At 24.3% G+C, this 25169-nt stretch overlaps 1 protein-coding gene across 5 annotated transcripts in view; it reads right to left on the bottom strand.

Annotated features, from left to right (window-relative positions):
• LOC142325983 (tubulin polymerization-promoting protein homolog) overlaps positions 1-25169 on the bottom strand; it is a 136564-nt gene that overhangs the window by 12021 nt on the left and 99374 nt on the right. For 4 of the 5 annotated variants that reach the window (XM_075368003.1, XM_075368004.1, XM_075368005.1 and 1 more), the window contains 3 exons: positions 24694-24823; positions 21583-21719; positions 4901-4987 (listed from right to left, as the gene is read on the bottom strand). In XM_075368003.1, the coding sequence (XP_075224118.1) occupies positions 4901-4987; positions 21583-21719; positions 24694-24823 (354 nt within the window). Of the gene's footprint in view, positions 1-4900; positions 4988-18965; positions 21720-24693; positions 24824-25169 lie in introns of those variants that run through there. The other variant, XM_075368007.1, reaches the window with a different exon arrangement.

The raw sequence follows: 25169 nt of genomic DNA, 5'->3' as shown, positions 1-25169 counted from the left end.
TTGCACCCTGTTTATAACATTTCTTAATTGCCGATAGTTTCTTTTATTTTCTTCATCACTAGCATTCTTATATTTTCTACGTTCATCCATCAGCTGCAATATATCGTCTGAAACCCAAGGTTTTCTACCAGTTCTCTTTATTCCGCCTAAGTTTGCTTCTGCTGATTTAAGAATTTCCTTTTTAACATTCTCCCATTCTTCTTCTACATTTACTACCTTATCTTTTTTACTCAAAAATCTTCTTTACCTCCTCTTCCTCAAGCTTCTCTAAATTCTACCGATTCATCTGACACCTTTTCTTCAGGTTTTTAAACCCCAATCTACATTTCATTATCACCAAATTATGGTCGCTATCAATGTCTGTTCCAGGGTAAGTTTTACAGTCAACGAGTTGATTTCTAAATCTTTGCTTAATCATGATATAATCTATCTGATACCTTGCAGTATGGCCTGGCTTTTTCCAAGTGTATATTCTTCTATTATGATTTTTAAATTGGGTGTTGGCAATTACTAAATTATACTTCGTGCAAAACTCTATAAGTCGATCCCCTCTTTCATTCCTTTTGCCCAGCCCGTATTCACCCACTATATTTCCTTCCTTGCCTTTTCCAATGCTTGCATTCCAATCTCCAACTATTATTAAATTTTCATCTCCTTTTACGTGTTTAATTGCTTCATCAATCTCTTCGTATACACACTCTACCTCATCATCATCATGGGCGCTTGTAGGCATATAGACGTTAACAATCGTTGACGGTTTAGGTTTTGATTTTATCCTCATTAAGACTATTGTGCAGTAATATTTTGATGTTTATATTTAAAATTACTATAAAACAGCAAATAATTACATTAGATGAGTCAGCAGTTTATTTCATGCAGCAACACCATTAATTGGGTTATAGCTTTATCCCTAAATTGAATGAAATTAGAACAAAGATGCTGAAGAACTGTTATACGACATCTATCATAATTGCAATCCAATCCCCTTTTCTACTCAGAAATTGTTTTTGATATTTTTAGTAGAACCACTATGTTAATTGTATAATGAATTTTTTTTAATTTTTTTAATTTACAAGAAATGAAAATTCAGTGATAATTGGATTAGTGAATGTTAAATTATTTTCATATAATTTGTTCTTTGCTTAGCCCAGTTACTATTGTTTCTAATGATTTTATTGTTACCTCATTTTATCAGAATGTAACAACAGGAAACTTCCTTTTAGGACTTTGCAGTGTTCCTTCATATTTTACAATTGATAGATATTTGGTAATTACCTAAAGAAAATGTTTAAAATTCATTTATAATGCAATATACTCTTCTATAATGAAGTCTTACTAGTGAACATGAATGTACATGTATTCTTACTAAAAATTTAAAAAACATTGTTGATTTCTTTTCTATTGCCTAAAGACTAATTTTACACAATAAAATACAAAATGTATTGACTAATTTTAATCTAATCAATGAGCTAATTATTTTTTAACTACTATTATGTATGTGTTATAGTAAAACAAATTAGTAAAGCAAGTTTAAATTATATGTAATATTTACAATACTAAAAGTTTTCTTATGGCAGTTCTTTTCATGCATAAGTCATACAATTATATTGAAGTCTCTAGGTTGTCTGGTGCAGTTTTATTTGAATGAGGCTTGTAAGTAGTTACATCTCTAGTTTGTAAAATTAACAGGGAGATTTATCTAAGATTTACAGTTAAGTGTTACATAACCACCTTAGGTGAGGAGGGGTTTGACCCTTTGCTTACTTTTCTGAGAAGGAGCAGGAAGACGGCTTAAATATTTACATAAAATAAAACAGAAGAAGCAAAACTGACAAAAGAGTATCAGTTTTGAATTTCTAATAATTATAATTATAATAATAAAGATTGTTTCATTATGTTTAGAACATTCAACATATATTTCACAATATTTGGTTATTGTTAGATTCTAGGAAAATTTCTTCAAATGCTTAAAAAATAATGTAGCAGTTTTGATAGATTTAGGGTAACATCACTTAAACCTCTTGCACCTATTCATAAAATTAAACTGCATTTAGATTTTTTTAAGTAGTGCATTTGATAACAATAACGTTTAAATAGTATACATTATGTTTAATTTATTTACAGCTTCTAATGAAAGATATTTCATAAATAAATAATGAACTGTTTTAAATTCTTTAATATATTTCATGTGCCTTGATTTTCAGTTGATATGTCTACAAATCCAGAGCATACTAAAATATAACACCCTATCTGATCAATGCATTTTTAACTATAGTGAAATAACAATAACCAATATCAAAAACATAACAATAATAACCAAATATAGAAATACTGTGTAAGCAAAGGGAGGTTATGGTATTTGCTTTCAAGGGCAAGGAGAGCTAAAAATCACTGAAAAAGTATTTTGTATATTTTCTTGTTGAAACAGAAATGAGTGGGTTTTAGAATTAAAATTTAACAAGTTAAGGTTTAAACCTAAATTAGATAACATTTTTAATTGAAAAGCAAGCACTATTAGTTATGTTACCCCTACACCAGGGGCAACCAACTGCCTAAGGTGGCAAAATTTATGAGTGGCAAACCACCTGAACTAGAGCACAAAAAAAAATAAACACAACCCACAAAAATATATTTAGATTACATGAATCCAGAAAATAATATTATTTACTATTTATTATTACAATAATAATAATAATATTGTACTAGTTTTATTTATTGCTTTAAAAATGTATTTATATTATCTCTGAAAATAGTAGGTACTGGTTATAGTTTGTAAGTTCGTTGTCTTTAGCTTATTAAAAATGTAAATTTTATTTTTCAATAAAACAGTTTTCTGTAAATCTGTATCAGTATTATAGTCTTAATTCAATTATAGTAAATATCGTTTATAGTGACCTCCAAGGGATCAACAATTTTAAGTCATCATAACCGACGTTTAGTAGTAGTACTACTTTCATGTGCCACCTACACGTATATTGTAATACAGTAATAATAATGATTATTAAAAATAATAATTTATTTCCGCAAAATTGTTATAAAAACAAAAACAAAACTACGCAATAATAAATACAAATTCCTCTACCGTAAATGTTTTTTGTGAAGTCATAATTAAATCATTATTGAATGAATTATACGGGATACATAAAATAAAATACTGCACCTCCACAATATGATATGCTCACAGCAAAAGATTAATAACAACTACATGTGACTGTCTCGGTTTACAATAATCTGATACACGAAGAAGAAGTAATCAGGGATTACTGATTAATTATGAATTTTATAGTTATGCATACAAATTTTTATAAATATGAATTAAAATGAAAATAAAATTTAAAATTATTATGTTCTTAGCAGTTGATTGTCAATAGTTAAAATAAGTCAACATTAAAAGAAAAACTTCTTGTCAGTAAGATGTTTACAACTGTTACCAAATGTTAAGAAAATTAAACTTATAGTACATACATAAGAAAAAAAGTACTGTCAAAATATTTCTGTAGCTACAATGTAGATGTACTACGTTACTGATGAGTCACTTCTATCCGTCATTATAAACGATAAAATGTTGCATTGCAGTAGGAAAAATAAGTCATAATAACCAATATGTCACTACAACTTATGTCATAATAAATGTAATGTACATATACATTAAAATCATACCAAACTAACAAAGAGACAAGTTTTTGGTCACTATATTCGATAAGTCATCATTATATCCGATGTCACTATAAATGATACTTACTGTATATGTCATTTTTCTAGTTAACATGATTCTTTTATAATTTTGTATTTTTTGAAAAATTTTAAAGTTTTTTTAAACTTGGGAGACGGCATATTTTGGCTTTGCCTATGATAGAAAAAACGCTAGGGCTGGCCCTGCCTATACTCATGTCTAATCACAGATACATACTTTACTTACTGGTATAGCAACTGAAAAATTTTAAAACGATTTAAATTTTTACATTTTGAATAGATTTTATTCTGTTTATGACTGAATTCCTGTAAATTTGATATCATTGTTTTTAGTATAGTTTTTTTACTTCTAATTTATAAGTCAAAGCTTTGTGTTACTAGTAAAAAACGTATTAAAACTTGAATTCATAAATTTTCTATTGAATACAAACACTGATTGTCCCAAAAAAAGAATGAAAAAATATGCCAAGTTCACAATGACATATTTAATGGAATACTGATTTCAATAATTTTTTAAGATTATATAAGCTATATTTTACTTTCCTTCACATCTTGGTTGCATCTTGCATTACAACAATAAAATATATAACATACTTTACCAATCCAAAAAAGAACAAAAAAAACTAGTTTTGAATGGTCAAGTTAACAGAATACTTTGGGTGTTCAATTAATGATTATTAATTAATTATAAAACGTCATTGTTTTAAGAGTGACTGAGCTGGAAAAATTAGCTATCAGCTATAAGCTATAATTTAGATTACAGCTTATTTAAAACAGTAAATTTAAAAAAAAACAATCGGCAATTTTGTCAAAATTGAATTTCTTATTTGTAATAATTACAATGTAATGGTGGTAAAGAGGGAAACTGAATTAGGTTGAACTGGTATGCAAGTAAACAAATTGTTTTAAGATAATTCTATTTCTTTTCTTAAGTCAAATCCAGTCTAGAAGTTGTAGATTTTTTTTACCAATTGACCTAAATCAATTTCTCTCTTATTCTAATCGAGTTATGTTGAGATTCAGGTCTTATCTTTATATGGAGATCATTTACTAAACATGCTATTTACTATACACATTTTTTGTTTCTGTACAAACAACATTTGTAGCAAACAAGTGAGATACTATTAATAATACAGTATAGTGCAGTATTCTACTCATATAATTAAAAATAAAAATAGTTTTATTAAAATAATTTGATGTAACCCACCTACAAGGAGGGTTCCGTATTATTTGTTGTAATATTGTTTCTACATCTTCTTGAATTGTTTCATTATCACTGGTGATGTATTCTTCCCTATGCAATTTAAAAATATTTAATGTAATATAAAATACATAATTAATTATTTTCTTGTACACATTTATTGTTTACAATTAAAAATTTACATGTATAAAATATTATTATAAACATATAGCAATTATATGTACCTAATTTTAGCTCGTACCATCAAAAGAAAATTCAGAAGATTAATTTTATTTAAAGTGAAAAATAAAAATAAAGTTTATTTATAGACATATTGAAAAAAGTTGCTCAGTATGCATGGCATGTAGCTGCCAGCACGTATCATCAGTTTAATTCTGTTCCAAAGCTGTACTATGTACTGTTTGACAAATAAATTATGCTGTACTGGAATTCTCAGACAGATCAACATTTGCTGTTCAATAATTAACAGGAGAGTTATGTATGAACATTTGTTTCCCTAGCCATTTCTATATTCTGGTCTTAAAGATCATGAGGAACTTACCACTGAATGAATTGATCTGTTATCTCTGAATGAGAGAATGAATGTTGATGTCCATTGCATTTTTCACATTAAAATGTGTAAAATGCTATATACTCTCATACAAAAAGTTATATTGGTTGACAATTTTTTTATATAAATAAGATATTTTTTTAAATAAACAAAATAAATTTCTGTGCAGTTAAGATAGCTTTTATCAGTTCTATTTAATTCACAACAATTATTCAAAACCATTCATGCCAAATTTTTTGCCATTGGATGTACCATATAATATAGCACCACCATGTTGTACATAGCGAGGCAACTCTTCAGAAGTTGCCTCAGAAAATAGCTAGGCTCATGAAGATGGGTTAATAAACAGTTGAACAGTTGGATATAAGTATTAAAACTAAATATTTGCAAGTTCTATGTGACAAAAAAGAATTCAAACAGGTTAATGATGTCACAATGCTGCATAAATGATGTTGATATAAAGATTAGAATAACATTATTAGAATTTTTCAGTATATAAACATTTTAATACATTAATGAAGTTAAATACTAATTTTTTTTTCAATGTACGTGAGTACTGCAACATGCTGTGTTGGAGCTGAACAGCTAATATACGAATGCTAAAAATAAGAAGTTGAAAAAAATATTGAGGCCAATGGAGATGAATTACTGGTAGCATTGTTGTAAAGTAGCAATAATCCAACCTTGTAAACAAGATTGGAAAAGGTAAAACATAAGCAGATAAGAAGGATGAGAGTAGAAGGGAACATTACTGTACTGACATTATAGAAAAGAAGCAGCTATGTTGTCGTTTAATGAAGTGACAGGTGATCACTTACCAAGGAGGATGTTTGAAAGAGTACTGCCAAAACATTTAAGAGTTTGCTGGAATTTTAAACTAAACATATTAATTATCCAGAGTTAGCTGGAAACAAAAAAACTGAAATCAAATTGAAAAGGAGAGCAATAGAGATTGATTTAGAGCAAAACAGAAGAAAATGGTGTATGAGAAGCAATTTATTGTGTTGTAGCAACTTGCTTTTAAAAAATAATTTCTGTACTAAGTATGTTTTCAGTAAAGACTAACATTTATCACTTTCATCTCCTTTTCCAACTACAATTCATCATTTTTTAAGAGTTTTCTTTTGTTTAGTAATATTATATCTTAAAGACAGTAGACTAAACAAAAGAAAATTTATTAGTATTTATTTTATAATATTATGAAGTAAATCGAAATGTGGAACAGATCATGGAACAAAAATTTTCTGAAATTCATTCTTATTCATTAGTCTCAATCTGTATATCACATATCTATAACAGATCTCAACATTGATAGATCAACCAACACAAAGATATAAACATACTATTATTTGAGAAATACTTAGCTAAAATAGAAACAATGGTAGGTTGTAATAACTGCAATAGCCATAACAACCTGGTTACCTGATTCTTATATAAAGTTTACTATGAGTTTTTAATTTCTCTTGTATTTGTAATCATGAATACAGTAAAATTAAAAATCTTATCAGTAAAATATGGAGCAAACTTGACAATTCACACAACTTAAAAAAAAATACACTTATTTTAATCTCCATATTTGCTACAAAAATCCTTAGGTATAAAAAAAACAATTGAGGTAATTAAGTAATTTCTACAGGATCTGTTAAAAGATAAAAGCCAAAAAAATGAACAAGAAAATTACTTTAAAAAATATTATAAATATTAAAAGTATGAGATTTAATGAATGAAAAAGTATTTATGTTAGTGTATATATTTATTAAATATCACAAGAACACAATGTAACATTTGTTTTTTTTTTTGTGAACAATTATAGTATTACGGTATTATACAATTGCACATAATATATTTATTTAATAATAATAATTATAACTAATATATATTTTTCAACTATTATTAAACATCTTTAAAAAATTATATATGCTTTTTTATCACTTACATTATATGATATTAATTGCAAAAACAGTACATTTTGGCTATGAAATATTATTTTATAATATTTCTCAAGAATGAATAATAGTTTTAGTAGAATAGAATTATTTTTAGTAAAACTTTGAAGAATAGCTACATACAATTGGTAAATATTATAATAATTAGGAACAAGGTGTATGAAAAGGAAGCACAGGTCATAAGTACTTGATAGTGAAAATGTGTTTAAAGGAAGCACATAGAAGGGTACATAATTTTATTTTGGCAACCATAAACAGTTTATTGTAGCAAATCTAAGATCATTTTTTTTTAATTTAACCTCTAAATTTACTACTTACTAATAATAACAAATAATAGTTTCTTATTCCATACCAAAATTACATTTTTTCTTTACCTCTTTACATTTAAAAATAAATCCTTTTTTTCTGATTATAAAAACATGATAGCAAATAAAACATTCATGTTTTCAAGAATACATTATTGTATATACAAAAAGTTATAAGTTTGATATTGTAATATTTACAACTAAAAAAACAGTAGTATTAACGTTGTAATGCAATGTACAGATCTGTCAGAATTAAAAAAGGAGTTCAATTATATATATAGCATAACTTCTTTGAATGTATTTAAGTCATTATATTGTTTTAAGCAATAAAAGTTAAAACCATTTTCTTCTTTCTTTTTTAAGGTATAAAGTATTGAAGTTCCTTTTAAGTACTATACACTTTTAAATGCCATTCCAGGATTTAGGGTGTAGTAACATGGTATAATATAAGGGAAGCTAACACTAGTGTATTTTACAAACTGAATTAAATAATACATTTTTTTATTTAAAACTAATTTGTTATGACAATTAAGAGAATTTAACGTTTATAGAAATCTTAACAATCTCCTGTTTAGTTTTGCATGTAAACAGGACTAAAAAAAATATTGTGTCAATGAGTGGAAAAGTATATTAAGATTGTGAATAATGTATCAAATATTACTTTATAATATTTATCATATTTTGTAAATAAGAATTTTATAAAAAAACTATTACTAAACAGCTTAATCATATTTGATTTATTTTGTGAATGAAATAGCAAATACATATTTCTGTAATCTTAAATGTTTTTAGTTTTGTTTTTAATAAAAATGCATTCTGAAGTAGATTTCTCATCTGCTTACTCAATTTACAGGATGAAAATAATTAACAGCATAAATGAAGAAAAAAAAACCAGTAAGTGAAAATAATTAATTTTTATAAAATAATTACATAAATAAAAATATATTAACAGTAATCAGCCTAAGAACTGATTTCAAGCACATCATTGCCAACCATAATATTAATTGTTTAATTTTATTCATGTTCCAGACTTTTGAATGATAGCTGCATACATTTATCAACCAAACTAAGGAAAGAATTAGCCTTGATGTTAATAGTAATGTTACCTAACAATTCATTCACATTCATAATTCAATAGTAAATGCAATATTATTTTAATCTATTTTACAGCCTAAATAAGATGGATGTAAGAAGAAAGAATATATATGAGCATATTCCTTTTCAAGGAGAATAATATATGTATGTTCCTTCTAAGGAGATAGAATATATATATATATATATATATATATATATGTGTGTGTGTCTAAACTCTACTAAATAAACTATACAGTACAGAAAATTGAGATAAGACATATCTTACCTTAATTTTTCATGAAAGTACTTTTGTGAGATCCCACATCCTTAGTCATAATTGAAATAATTCCATTATTGCACAATAGATATTCAAAATAATAATAATAGAAAATATATTTACAGTAAACAGCCTAAGAGCTGATTTTAAGCACACCACTGGCAACAATAATATTAATAATTTTATTTTATTTTAAACAAAATAATTAATATATTAATATATATATATATAAAATTTTATTAATATGTATTATTATATTAATTTACATGACAGCTGCTATCTTTTGCAGTTTTTATAAGACTATATCCCTCAAATATTGTTTGATGGTTTATCAAATTGAAATTTTGTTTGTATTTATATACTGTATGTAATACTTTTCTAAAATATTTAATTTTATGTCATCTTTATTAGTTTCTAACAGTTATAAATTTCTATTAATATCAGAAATAGAATGTTTATTGTTTATTAAATGGTCTGCCACATTAAATAAAACTAATTTATTATTTTTGTAATTTTTATAATGTTCAAGAAATTTGGTTTTAAAGAATCTGTTTGTTTTTCCTGTATAAATAGCATTCAGTCATTACATTTAATTTTATAAATTCTATTTTATGATTATAGAGTAATCAGATGTAAATATAATAACAAATAAAAGTTAAATAAAGAAATAAAAATCATAAAACATATAGTGGTGAAAATGGATATGATTACATTAATTATAATATTTATAAAAAACAATTATCAAAACTCAGTAACAAAATAGCTACCTTACAACCAATACATAATAAGACACAAAAGAGTGAAAAATATACATAAAGTATTTGTGTATTAATAATATCATTGAAAACATTATTAAAACTTACAATAAAGAAATATTTAAACCAGCATAAAAACCTAATAATGACATAATACAACATTTAAAAAACAAAAACAAATAAAGAAACAATCAGTGTAGAATTTATAAAATTAAATGTAATGATTTTTATACTATTTATATATAGGAAAAAACAAATAAATCCTTTAAAACTAGATTTCTTGAACATTATAGAAATTAAAAAAATAATAAATTATGTTTATCTAATGTGGCAGACTAATAAACAATAAACATTCTATCTTTGATATTAATACAAATAAAAAAATTAAAAAAGATGACACAGAATTAAATATATTAGAAAAATATTACAGTATATAAATTATATTTCAGTATAATACAGATATAAATACAAACAAAATTTCAATTTGATAAATCATTAGACAGTGTTTGAGAGAGATGGCCTCATAAAAACTACAACAGATAACAGCACTCGTGTAAATTAATATGCACTTTTCATTTAAAATTTCTATTATGCAATATCAAAATTATTTCAATTATGACTGAGGATGTGGGATCCCGGGAAAGTACTTTCATGAAAAATTAACGTAATGTAAATATGTCTTATTTCAATATACTGCACTAGGTAGTTTATTTAATAGCATTTAATTATAATTTAACAGTACAGAGGAATATTATGAATCTTAAAAATATTCATTTCAATAAAATAATATATATATATATATATATATATATGAGTGTGTCTGTGTGTGTGTGTGTGTGTGTGTGTGTGTGTGTGTGTGTGTGTATACATTTTTTTTTCTCTCCTTATACTTGTTTTTTGGGTAAAGCTTAGAATCAGAAATACATTTTGGCCCAGGTTGAGGTTTTATGGACTGTAGAAAAAGTTGTACATGCAGACTTCTCTTTCTTATCTGGAAACAGAAATCCCAAATAGACCTATAGATAGAGCCATCCCAACACCTCCAAACCATAAAGAGTAAATAGTCTTCTAAAGTCCCCATGCTCCGGTTTGGCTGTTTTTATATTTTTATCCAAAATTCATAAAATAACACCAAAAAGAAAAAAATAAAGTAAGACTGAAAAAAATAAGAGAAAAACTGGATACTGAGAAAGAGATAATCTATCCTTAGACTTTTATAAAACAAGACAATCACATCCAAAGGAGTGCTTCAAGATTCCTTCCAAGCAGTGACATCAATCCATCTATGAACCCTTGGTTGATCAAAATATTTTCACCCAGAGTGGGAGCAGTACATAATTGATCAATATGTTTGCTTGCATTATACAGCTCATTCAAATGCATGCTATTACAATTTATTTATTTCAGATAATGGAGATCTAAAAGATAATAATTTCCATAAAGTCCTTAAAGAAACTACTAGCATTCCCAGATTAATGTAGTGTGAAGAACCCATTTAAATCATAAATCTTTCAACCAGGCCACCATTGGACAGTGAGAAGGCATTTAGGATCAAATTTGTTTCTTGTTGTGTATGTATGCACATTCACTAACAGATATACGCTGACTTTACAATCTCTTTTTACATATACATTGCTTAAACTCATCAAACTTGGATCAGCAATTTACAATTCTACACCCTACAAAATATTTTCCTATCTCACTTATTTATAAAAACTGAGGCATGTATAAACCCGAGTAGCGTTGAAATAGTCTACTGAGTGAAATGGTGTGAGCTACATTCATGGTTTTTTTAATTTAAAAGCAAACTACTACAATACTGATTAGTTTTCAATATATTGATTGGATAAAAAAAAATATTCATAAATATTGTAACTTAATTTACAATTAATTATTAATCAGCTAGGATCATTGTAAGAGAAAGCTACAAAGCATATAGATTGGTACATCCTTCTACAAAAAAAAATTTTATAAATCATAAATATTACTAGTAATAATTAAAAATATAAATACTTTATAATAATTTTAAGGTCTAATCTGTTGTTAAATTTTAGAAAGTTACATTAATTTAACTTGACTATGGATCAAAATAATTTATTTTTAGTTTAAATTTATGATTATTATCTTCATTATCTGTAATGACAGCATTGAGTATATGTTCATAATTATAGAGTTTTGAGTTGACCTTATCTATAGTTTTAATGTTGATGATTTGAAATATGTTAATTTAAAAGCATAAAAAAGATTAAGCCTTAGGATATTAGGAACATTTAGAATTACTTGTGGACACCATATGTTGCTCAAGGAATTTGCACTCTTAAATTAATTCAACATTACTTAATAAAATATATTTCATTAAGCTTAGTAGAACTATCACCATTTATAATTATGACTGTAGTAGGGTATTTCAGAATGGTTTACTTATATACCTCTACATGAGTATTTCCTTTTGGAATTAATGGTAGCTTCACTGTTCCTGAACTATTATTATATCATCTCCAGTTTAGAGAACTTAGCTATACTTTAACATAGGTGCGGTATTTTAGTTAATAATTAATCCTGAATTAATTATTGTTTAAATTATATACATATTAGTAAGTGGCAAAAATGTGCGAGTTATTTTGAGCTGATAACTAAAATTATGAATTAAATTAAAAAAATAAATTAAAAAACCCATCAGGTTTTGAAAATATATCATTCAAACGTTGAAATTTATATTCTTATATTTAAAAAATATTACTTTATTAATTTAGTTTATAAATAAAATTACATTTCTTATAAAAATACATGTATATTCCTGTTGAATACATTTACAAAAATTTTCTATAAAATTATTTTTAGTTTAGACTTTAGTGACATTTATACTTCATATTGCATATAGATATACATTTTTTTCTTAATGTGATTCTTTGATTTATTATAAAAATATATTATTAATACATATTGGTCAGTTATGTCTATAATAAACTCTTAACATATATAAATTATACATAAGAATAATTTCTTATAGTGTCTAAAATAAAGTGGGAATAAGTCATGAAAAAAATATAATGTCCATTTTACTCTAGTAGTAACCGTAAAGTTTTCTTGTGTGTAATCACAAGAATGCTCTGATTCCAATTAATAACATAAAATAGTGCATCTATTTTGTGATAAATCCAATAGCTTGTTTACAGCTAAAAATGATTAACAGAAAGAAAGGAACAATAGAAATCTACTGTGTTACAAAAATCGATCTCCGTAATTATAATTTAAGATGTGTTTAAACAGACATTGTAAAGATTCCTTATTACTGAGGCAGTAAGAATGGGGTGATATTCCACCCCATAAAACACTAAAATGTTCTGATTTTTTCTAACTCTATACAGTAATTAGTTGATATTCTTGTAGACTACCTACTTAAAAATCATCTAATTCTTAAATAATCTTTTTTATTCATGTTCTATTAGAAATAAGTTTTTTCTTAATCTTTATATAAAAAGATTATATAAGCAATTTTTGTTTTGTAAAAATGGGCCAATATTCATTAGAAAGTTAAATTGCAATAATAGTAAATATAAATGGTGTTAAAAATGAAACTTGCAAAGTTTTTTCACTTACTAAGATATCAAAAATTTTCAGATATCATAAGTACCTTAATTTACACAGAAACAAACAAGCGGAATAATCTTCATTCAAAAAAGTTAATAAACTGTTACTACAGTCACCAATACGTCACAGAAGTAATTCTGGATTACGATAAACCTGAACTAGAGTAGTCTATTATTGCTAGTTTGCTGAATTTTTCACATCTAAATTATATTAAATGATTATATTGATTTTTTATGCATCTGTTTCTATTAAAATATGTAATTTTAAAAGGATTAGTGTGATAACATCAGTCTGATTACACAATTTCTAATTGGTTCACTTCTGTCCAACTACGAATAGAAAACTGATAGGTAATTACGTCTCAGAACTGTATAAAAAATGTAAAAATAATTCATAATCTATTTATAGTAACATAATAATAATGTTAAAATTATTTAGTATATTAATAATAAAAATATAAGTTATAAGATATAAGTTTATTTTATTGCAATTAATTGTAAAAATAATTAATAAAAGATAGGTTTCAATTACATAACCAACTTGTAAATTATGGAAAAAAAGTATACAAGTGCTTGTGAAGTGAAGAAAATACCAGAAAATGTACAATTCATATGACATCATTCAGCATTTTTGTTAACAACGAAAATTAAAAACCATTTTCATTTTTATTCAAAGTTTTTATAATCTACATTAAATATATTGCAATTACTTAAAACTAGTTAATTACAACAGCAATGTTAAAAAAAGGTACAATAACTGTGTAGTTTTCTAAAAGACATTAATTTATAAACAAGCAAGGCCTGATTATTTATGTATGAGTAGTACTATTGTTATTTAATTTTGGCTTATGAATTGTATACTTAAAAGAAAAAATATGTCATAATATCCAGAATAGTAAGTAGGCAATATAATAATAATAATTTATAAGATATCAATAAAAATTTTCTTAAATCTTGTTTATTTTTAATTTAAACTTAGGCTTAATATAAACTTAACAATTTATATAAAAAACTTTTTGAATCCATGAATTCATCATCAGTTATAAAACATAATCAGATAATGTATTACTATTGTTGTAAAAAGTGAATTAATTACTGAAAACTAATATCTAGTGAAACAATTCAGTTGATAAAGACAACTATCAGTTTTTATATGTAAAGATAGTAATTATTTCCTTATTTTATAACTATTTTGTAATAGATGATGAATTCATAGATTAAATTTTTTTTAATATAAATTAGATTTGTTTTTTAAACTTTTTTATATTATACTTGGACTATATTTTGTTGTACATTAGGGAATTTTTAAAAAAAATTTCTCACTATACAGCATGAGACAAAGCAGACAACAGTAACTGACATATATATTTATATAATCTTTAGTAAGTAATCTCAACCAAGATTCATGTTGCTAACTACTGCATTTTTTTATAAATATACAATTTACTCCAATTGTTGAACTGTCAGTTTTTAAATTTTAAAATACAGGCCAGTTTTTAGTTTTGAGATACATTTAAATTACAAATTTAAATAATTTCTCAGTCATAAATAATATTATTGACTGTTCATTTTATTGTGTGCCGTTTGCATCCATTAGTAGACTATTTTCTTGATAGATATAAAAATCCATCTAATTGTAAAGATATGCATAAAAGACAAAAAAAGTTTAGAAACACTTTTGCAGTTTAATAGTTTATTTGAAGCCAGATTGGAAATATCTAGTTTATTCTCTGTGAAATATGATTTTTTAGCTGGTATTGATGTTTTTTGTCATAAAAGCAACAACCCCAGTAGTACTATTGTTCTAAAATAAATTTTTAGTATTGTTAATTTGTTGATATTCAGCGTTTTCTATCACATGTGAAATAAACATACTTTGTTTGTTTAACAATGAAATGTCATAACATCTGAAAATTATTAAATGCCTCATGCCTCACTTTCAAAATATTATAATCTATTTATTTTTTTGAACATTTAAGATACTAATTAAATTTATTTTTAAACATTTTATGTGTGATAAAGTGAGAGGTTATAATCTTTCTTTAAAATAAAAGATTTTGCATAAAGAAATAATACTGTTGACTTAAGGTTCACTTCCATTAATTACAATTGTATATATATATATATTTACAACAATAATCTTATTTTTATCTATTTTTTTTTTTTACTTTTTGTGTGTGATCAGATGAAATTCCTTGCTAGAAATTTAAATGAGAACAAGCTGAACATCTAATAAATAACTTAGATAATTCTAAAACAAGCATGAAGATAATTTTTAAAATGATGTTAAAAATGTTATTGTTTAAATTTAAGATGACTAGAAAAATAGTCTAGTTTAAAATAAATATATCTTTTTAGAAAAAATTTATACTAATTACCTTTAACAATAAGAATAATTGAAAATAATGAATGGCAATAGATTTTCAGCCACAATTTATGAACAGGTTTTAAAACTGTAGTCAGAATTTTAAGACCATACTACTAGGTAGTAGTAAGAAAAAATAAATTAAAAAAATGTAATAAAAATCAGACTTTTATTTAGTGAGAATTTAAATTTATATTAAGTGATAATATAAAAATTATTACAATGGTAGAATAAAAAAAATAAATATACATTATAAAAGCTACAAAAAAATGTTTTTTCTTTTTTTCTAATAAAATAGTGAAACATACTAGCTACAAAAACAAAGTTTTTACACTAAATTATCTATATTACTGCTTATTTAGAAAAAAAATAAAAAAATTATTTACATTGAAAAAGTATGTAATAAATTAAAAATATTTTCATTTCTGAATAGATTAAAATTATAAGAAAAACTGTTCGTTTTGAGAATAAATTATTATAATTTCACTTCATAACTTTTATATATCAAATACATACATATTTAAAAGTATTGCCTTGTTTTGTCATGGTTAATACAATGTTAACTATTATTATTTATTAACATTTACTATCTAAAAAACTGTATCAATTAATTAAAAACAAATACTACAATTTATTAAGTATTGCTTTATACATTAAAGAGTTTTAAAAAAATCATTGTGAAAGACAAAAAACTTGGATACATAAATAATTTTTTTTTTGTAGAAAATAAATCTGCTAACAGATTTTAAAATCACATAATTTATTTATTTATGAACATATATTACAATATTACATTATTTATTTATTTATTTTTGTACTACATCATTATTTGGTATTAATTTAACAAGTAGATTTAGTAGATTATAATAATGTTGTAATGAAAACATTTACAAAATATTAAACAACTTATAATATACACATAAAGTGTATTTTTTATGCTGGAATATAATATTATAGACAGTTTAAACTAAAATATCAAATTTATAAAATAGAATACAAAAAATGTTGTATATAAATAATTAAATAATAATAATTAAATAAGCAAACAAATGTATAACTTACAGCAATAATTTTTATTTATAATCTATTAATTTTTTTAAAGTAAACAATAATTTTTAATTTTAAATAATTTGTGTTCAATACATGATTTTATTTGCATAAGATAAGGTTTTTAATGATGGTATCAAGGGCCTTAAAAACATTAAATAATTTTTTTACAATTATAAGAAATGTTCCATTACTATTAGTACAGATCTAAACAATAAAAACTTAATTTTAACTTTTATTTTATTTTTATTTTTTGATAAAAATAGATATTTAACAAGTTAATAATAATTTAACAAATAATATATTATTGTTTTGAAATGTAAATCTATTTTTTTTTTTCTTACTTTGAAGTTAAACTCCTGTTGAGAAAATTGTCATTTCACTTTAATTTTTATTTATTTATTTATTTTCATTTTAATTTTTAGTAATGAGTAATGATTATATCTTGCACCTCTGGCTTAAACTTTTTTTTGATATGAATGATTAAAGACAAATTCTTAGCATAAGGAATGTGTGAATGACTGAAGATATCTATTCTCACTGATGTTAATGAACTTCTGGCCTTCCCATACATTATTGTTTTGTCTTTGTATACATGCAATAGATTGATGCTCAAAATTTTTAATTAAATTATAGTGATGAGTAATAATAGTTTAACTATGTTAACAATAATATAATATATGGAACAAAAAGTGATTTTCTTAATTATATGCTGTATTTCTTCTTTGAAGAAATGTTATTGTAGTATTATGGTTTGACATTACCTATTATAAATTGATTGATTATTGAGTGATACATGTTTTAGTAAGTAACCAAGAGTTGTCACCTTTGTACTCCTTTAGAACTGGAGGTTGTATAATAAAGATGTTTTATACTATTATTATGTGTATAATTTAAATGCTATGTTACATTTAAATGTCCTCTTTTTAATTTTTATAATATATTTCAAATTTTTTTAATTTATTAAATCTTGCTACATAATTTATTAATGGATCACAGTAATTTAATAAGGTAAACTTGTAATATATCATTTTAGATTTCAACAAATATTTTTATTTAACAACACCTTTTCATTTTAATTGCTAATAAAAATTTCATTGTAAACTGGTACTAAAATTAAAATTTTTCAACAGACATATTAATTAAACCCAAACAAATAACTGGCTTGGAGAGCAATCAAACTCAGAAATCAAATAAGTTACCAATATTTGCTAGTGACAGTGTCATAACATAAATAGGCAAGTGACAATAAATTTAATAAAATGTAAATACTTTGGTTTATTTGACAAATATTAAATGATAAACATGTTGCAACCATTTAAAAAAACTTAAACTCTATGATTTTAAATTTAGATTATCAGAGTAGATGGCTCAGCTTTACCTTTAGTACCTTACAAGATCATCTAATCCTGCAATATCTAGATAACAGTCCTCGAACAAGTCCACAGGCAGAATAGCTGTCACTGCACAAAGTTCCACTATGGAAGCGGCTGCCTAGCAGTTAATATAGATATATAATTTTTATTCAGTTTTTAGGTGTGACACCTTAAGTAAATCTTATGATACCTTTCCAAGGTAAATAGGGTAGCAGATAAAGAAAAGATGAGGGTAGAAAGAGAGAACAATTAAGCTACAGAGGGACTGTCATGAGATTAGGGTAAAGTCTTGTTTAGTACTAAAATTAAAACTTATGATAAATGTATAAAAATAATTTTGTGATAAGCTAATTTTATCAATTTTTCACAGAAAACAAAACTCACCAATATTGATTAAATTTTTTTACAATAATACATATTTGATATGAAACGTTAAAATTTAATTAAAATACCATATAATGTGTATTATTATGTAAATTTTATTTTATAACAAGAATTAAAGATATGATAATACTTAATTATTGATAAAATACAATTATTATGAAAATCACAGCTTTTTAATACTCATTAATTAGATTGTGTTAAGAAAAAAAATCCATATTTTTTTTCTAGAACTGATTATTTACATTTAAGGACAAAGATTTTAGTTGCAGGTTATTACAAGCAGATATATATATATATATATATATATATATATATATATATATATATATATATATCTGCTATAATATTAGTGCTAATATAATATATGATGCAAATATATATATATATATATATATATCAGTTTATATAAATATATTTTGCATCCTTTTATATTTGCATAATTATTTTTTTAATTAAATGTAATCAGTAAAATTATAATAAGTATTTTTAAAAGGCAGTGCGGTATGTATATTCTATAATGATTGAAAAACATTAAATAATTAATAATTGCTAAATGTAATTTATAAACAATTGAAAATCTAAAATTAGTATTATTAGTCAAATAAATGGTGTAACTGAAGTGTATATTAATAATCTGTTAAGATATGATCCAAATACAATGGAAATTTCTTATATATTATAAGTGCTTGAAAATTTGTATGTACTTTATTTAAAAAATGAACTAAATTAACTTATTTCCTGAATTGAATCAGTCTGTTCAGTTATGCAATTTATAACAATATGATTTTAACAAAATTATAAAAATTTAGATTAATATTTAAAATAATATTAAACTTTTGCTGAAATCTAGGTTTGTATTAATTTGAACCAACTTGTATTAACTTTGAAGGTCTTGCATTAACTTATTCACACAGGTCTTGCTACTTTTCTTGATGAGAGGATTCCCTGCTGTATTTAGTTATTTTAAGTTACCATTTTATTAAATGACAAAATTTTATTAAGTAAAGTTGGGGTTCCCCCTCTGATGAAGAGCTATTGCGCCTATTAATAGCATTTGTGCAAAGCTATTATTTAGTGTAAATCTAATTTATTTAAATTTGAACTTAAGTAGATGATAGAAGAAACATTAAATTTAAAGATGAATATTAAACTATTAAAAATTTTAGATTTACTCATATCAACATTTTTAAAATAGCTTCTGTAACACAACTGTAGATTGGATCATTTAAATGCTAGCAGTTTGTGTCGTAACCAAATGATTGTTGGTGACTGATATAAGGTCAGGTTCACCACAGTTGCTGGCTATATAATGAATATCATTTACTCTTGAGAGTAAACACAATTACTTCACTCGAGAAAGCAACTCTCATTTGCATTTCTTGTGTCTCAATGTTTTTACAGCGTATTGTAAGCAATAAGAAAGATTGGTTTAAAAGATTAAAAAAAGTTTTTTGTGTAGATTTTTTTAAAACTTGACAATATTTTCTTAGTAACTTTTAAAAGCATATATTACTAAACATTTTTTTTTATCTCATATGTGTATATTTTTTGCCAAAGTAAATAAGATATTTGTAAATAAAATTTTATTTAAGCAACTAAAATATAAAAAAATCATGAAATATTTTAATTAATTAACTCTATTATCAATATAGCACTGATTTGTTTTTGATGAACAAATGGTTTTTGCAATATTCTTGATTTTCTTTTTAAAAAATTAATAAATATAATTGAAACTAGAAAAGTAAAGTTTTTGGATTGCATAAATATTGTAAAGTTAAAAAAATAACGCATTTATAAATAGTAATAAAATTAACTGTAAATATTAAAACATTAAAACAACTGATATTTAATGACAAGAATATAATGTAAATTGAGTGATAATTTAAATAAAATAATCGTAATACATTTTGTTAGATAATGAATCATGCTGTCATGAGAGATTGAGGAAGGAGGAAGTTATGACTCCCATATAGGAAATTTAGAAGTTGTTTGGTGAAAAATGCATTGATTAAGTGATCCTGTGACAGTTAATCAGAGGCAATCTTTATTTGAGCTCAACAAAATTAACTAAGGATGGTTATTTTTCTAGAAAGGCCTAGACTAATTATACTCAAGTGGTTAATATAATTATTAGAAAAAGTGTCATATAAAAAAATTAAAACTGATAAATCCCATTTTGTATCCTCTACTCAAGCTGTAACAATTCAAAGAAAGACAATCTAGAATAATAAAGGATGAGTAGTTAAATTTTCAATGATAAATATACATTTTACCATAGATTACAGAGGTTCCAAAAATTTGGCCAATTTCACCAATGAAAAGTGCAAATCTAAACATTAATAAGAAGTTAATAAAATTACAAGCAGTACTTGAAAGAATAACCACCATTTATTTCTGCATTTTCAGCATGAGAAAGAAGTTTTGAAGATTTTGACTGGAAATGTACAAGAAATTATTTTTAAGTTTTTCTGATTATATGTACTTAAAATCCTAATATTTGTTGATGTAGTATTATTTTGTCTCTTTTTCAATTTTTTCATTTAATGAAAAATAAAAATTAAAGAGTAATTTGTGAATAATCTTTAGAGAATTAATCAATTAAAACAATATCATTGGAAAAATATTTACAACCATCAAAACTTTACTTTCAAGTGACTATGATATAAAGAATATCAGTGATATTGATAATTATGTTTTCATGTATTTAAATTTTTAAGTCGCTCTGCATTATAAATAGCATATTTCTATAAAATACAAGTACTCAATACATCTTTCCCATAGATTTCATAAAATTTAGCATACTTATATTTAAAAATATATATGTAAGATGGGTACAATAAAATTATATTGTAGAACTTAAGGTACAAACAATAAATTGAATTTTTATCTGTAAAAAATAATGTAGCAAAGTACAACATGTTGCAAAGAGATTATTTGTTATCAAATGAGAATAAAAAAATATTTAAATTGCTAATGTGTTTTATTATATGTGTCTTTATTTTGATATCCTTGTACGTACCCAGAACTGTCTGGTAAATCTTTTCTTCCTTCAATACCTTTTCCTTTACCAGTTCCATCAAATCTTTGTTTATGTGAGCCAGTATATTTTGATGTATCAGTCAATCTTTCAAATGCATTTGGAACTTTATTTGAAGGCTGAAAATATAAAAATAAAATATCAGTTAATACAGTGAATAAGGCAATACTGTGCCATGTGTGTGTGCGCACGCACGTGTGTATCTTGAAGTCATAATCTAATGGGTACAGATGAACTAATATGAGACAAATGTCACTTTCAAAGTGACACTGCTGTTTTGAAGAATAATAAGCATTCATACTAGACTCATGCAGGAAAATAAGAAATGAGGCTTTCTCATATACCATCCTTTGAAAAGCAAGTGATTTTTCAGCTCTACTAGAGATGCTTTCAGTCTGTCATTGCAGTCGCTTGTAATATGTCAGTGTGATATTATTTTTAAAAAAACGACTAAATAATGCCATAAGAAGAATATTGTAAATCAACAAATTAATGTACAATGTAAACAATATATTCAACAAACAATAATAATATATTAAACATAGTTATTACTTAGAATGGGAAAATAATATTTTATTATTAAATGAAAGTAGATATACTGAAGAGTGTGTACTTTTCAGTACATCTACTGTAGTGTGCGTACTGAAGAGTATACACTCTTCAGTATATCTATTCTGAATAGTAGATTTATTACAAGTGGAAAACTCTGTACAGCATAATTTTTATTAAAATATGAAAAAAGAAAAAATCAAAAATATATGTGACAGAAAGAAAAGTAATGATAAAAATAATTCTAAGATAAGATTTCATGATTCATCTATAGCTAGAGTTTAAACAGTAAAACTAAAAAAAATAATGTTTAATATTTTTAAGTTTCTAATTTCTATATACACTATAAAAGTTGATTTAAATATATATATATATATATATATATATATATATATATATAAATTTTTGTAATGTATATTTTATTCTACTTTATATATTTTTATTTATTTTTTATTGAAAATATGGAGAGGAATACAAAAACATTGCTTGTATGCTAATATACATTTACAAGAAATACATAAGCAATAAAAATTGCACCTTAATAAGAATAAAATAAAAAAAGGAAAAGGATGCAGAGAAATAATATAAAACAATACCTTAACTCACTTTTTATTACTCCAAGAATGTGAGCTGATGCCCTTTTGATGCCAGAAATACTATTATGTTTTACTCCTTTGAAGTCAGGAAATGATGAAATAAATAGAAGCATTGTATCAGTAATACAAATTTTCATGCAAAAAGGAATAATTGAAGTATTTATAGGTGTAAAAATAAAAAAAAAGGTGCTGATAACATATTTTATGAATAATCTTTTGAGATAGTATAACAATCTTTTGTGATACTGAATCATAACAATAGGAAATTTTGAAAAATAGATTGTGAAGTAAAGACAGAGTAAGGTAATCTGATATCTAGTTTAACAGAAAACATTTGAAATTACATAGGTTAATGTTTAGAGAAACTGGATAAGAGAGACATAAATGAAATTAAAAAGAAGAAAGGGTTTGCAGGTCACAGAAATATTAAATGGACTAAATAGATAATAAAAATTTTATCAAGATATTTATTTATTAATCTCTTTTTTGTAGTTATTGATTTACCACTTGAGCCAAGAAAAATTACCTGAGGTTAAAGCTGGTGCATATAAATATATGAGTCATTTTGAACCGCATGAAAATAGCAAGCCTAACTGGAATTTTAACTTGGAAATTATTGATGAAAAGCCGGGATTCCACCACCACATCATGAATTTCAGTGAGATCCTTTCATAAAACACCTAAGAATTAAAGAAGATATCCTATATTTAAAGAAGATACCCTCCTCTCCATAGGGATCTCTTTATCTTTTTTTTGTCAGAAATATAGTTGAATACTAATTTGGAAGCACTCATACATTTAAGGGAACCGTATACTCTGTTACAATTCCTATAATATAGAGTTAGTTATATCTATAACGAAAGGTTAACTAACATATCTAGAAGGTTTATGCATACCAGATTTACACTTTCCAATGTTTCAAAGTAAAATGATGGGAAATCAATGAAGAGCATGGCTTTGGCCAAGTAATTGGTAAAAATAACGTCAGCTTCAGTCTGATATAGATATTATGTTTATTTATAAGATGAATTTAAATGCATTTTGTACTATAATATTAATGAAAAAATAAAGTCAAAATAAACATTTATTTATTTCATTCAATCATGAAATAATGTAACAATTTTACAAATAAAATTACTTTATTAAAAATGTTCAGTAAAACATGTTGCAACAGTTTGAGTAAAGTCAAATTTTAAATTAATTTATTGTGATTTCAAAGAATATGTCTGTGTTTTTAGTGGGAATCCATTAAAAATGTTTTGATCTTAAGAACATAAAAGTGTTTGTAATAGGAATACAGTTTTAAAACAATTTGCCTCTAGCCCATCTGCTCATTAATTGCAGAATAAAATCTTGTTTTAAATTGTGTTATAAAAGAGAAAAAAAAATATTTAAAGAAGTTTAATGTTTGAATAATTTATTTTAAATTGAAAAAATAATAATGTTTAATCTTTTAAAATTTTGACCACTCTGTTATACTGACCAAGGAATTAAAAAAATCATTGATTAATTTAATTAATCAAATATTTATAACAGACTTAATGTACTATAAAGAAAAGATAACTGTTCTTTATAGTATACATTAAACAATTCTTCTGTTTTAATATATTAAAATTTGTTCTAAAATTGAGTTACCATATTAAAATGAAAATACCAGTTCCTTTTGTTTTTGATTTTTATAAAGAATTATAGTTTGTCCTTCACTATATGTTCTTTTCACTAAGAAACACATATACATTATGTTCTGACCAAAATTATGTGGTCTTTACCAATTAATTCGATCTGTAAAAATGGCTCCTTAATCAAAACTAACTTATCACTTAATTTATTACATTATTAAACAAGATACGTAGTGTGTATATACCATATTTAATGGAAAAACATTATGGAAATTCAAAGAATTTATCCATAATAAAGAAGGAATATTGACAGTAAATTGGATACTAACAGAATTTGTTGTTATTCCAGGTGCCCCCGAAGCTCCCATTTGCCTTTTGACTTCATCAATATTCATATTTTTACTCTTAACAAGATCTGCTAAAAATTTTTCATAGTCTGTGAAATTCAATTTTTGTTGTCTGAAATTTGTTAATAAAATATTTATTAGTAAAACAAAAAAACAAAGTCTTCATTAAACCTAATTTTAACATTATTTCTGGTTCATTTTATATTAAACAATGATTTATTTTCAGATTGTTTTAGTAGTTTGATAACTTCTTTTGTGGATAATGCAGGGATTAGGTATGGAGTGTCTCTGATATTATAAAAATAATTATTTTAAATTTCCTAACTATAATTTTACATTGGACCTTACTCTGAAATATTAAAAATCTGAAAGTAATAAGGCTACCTGTGACTAAAGAGATTTTGAAAACTAAATAAAACTAAATTGAATAAAACAATTAAAACAATTGAATAAATTGA

Source organism: Lycorma delicatula, chromosome 6 (assembly GCF_047948215.1).
Source record: "Lycorma delicatula isolate Av1 chromosome 6, ASM4794821v1, whole genome shotgun sequence".
Lineage (NCBI taxonomy): Eukaryota > Metazoa > Arthropoda > Insecta > Hemiptera > Fulgoridae > Lycorma > Lycorma delicatula.
The sequence above is the reverse complement of the archived record's forward strand: the minus strand, read 5'-3'. Positions and strand labels throughout refer to the sequence as shown.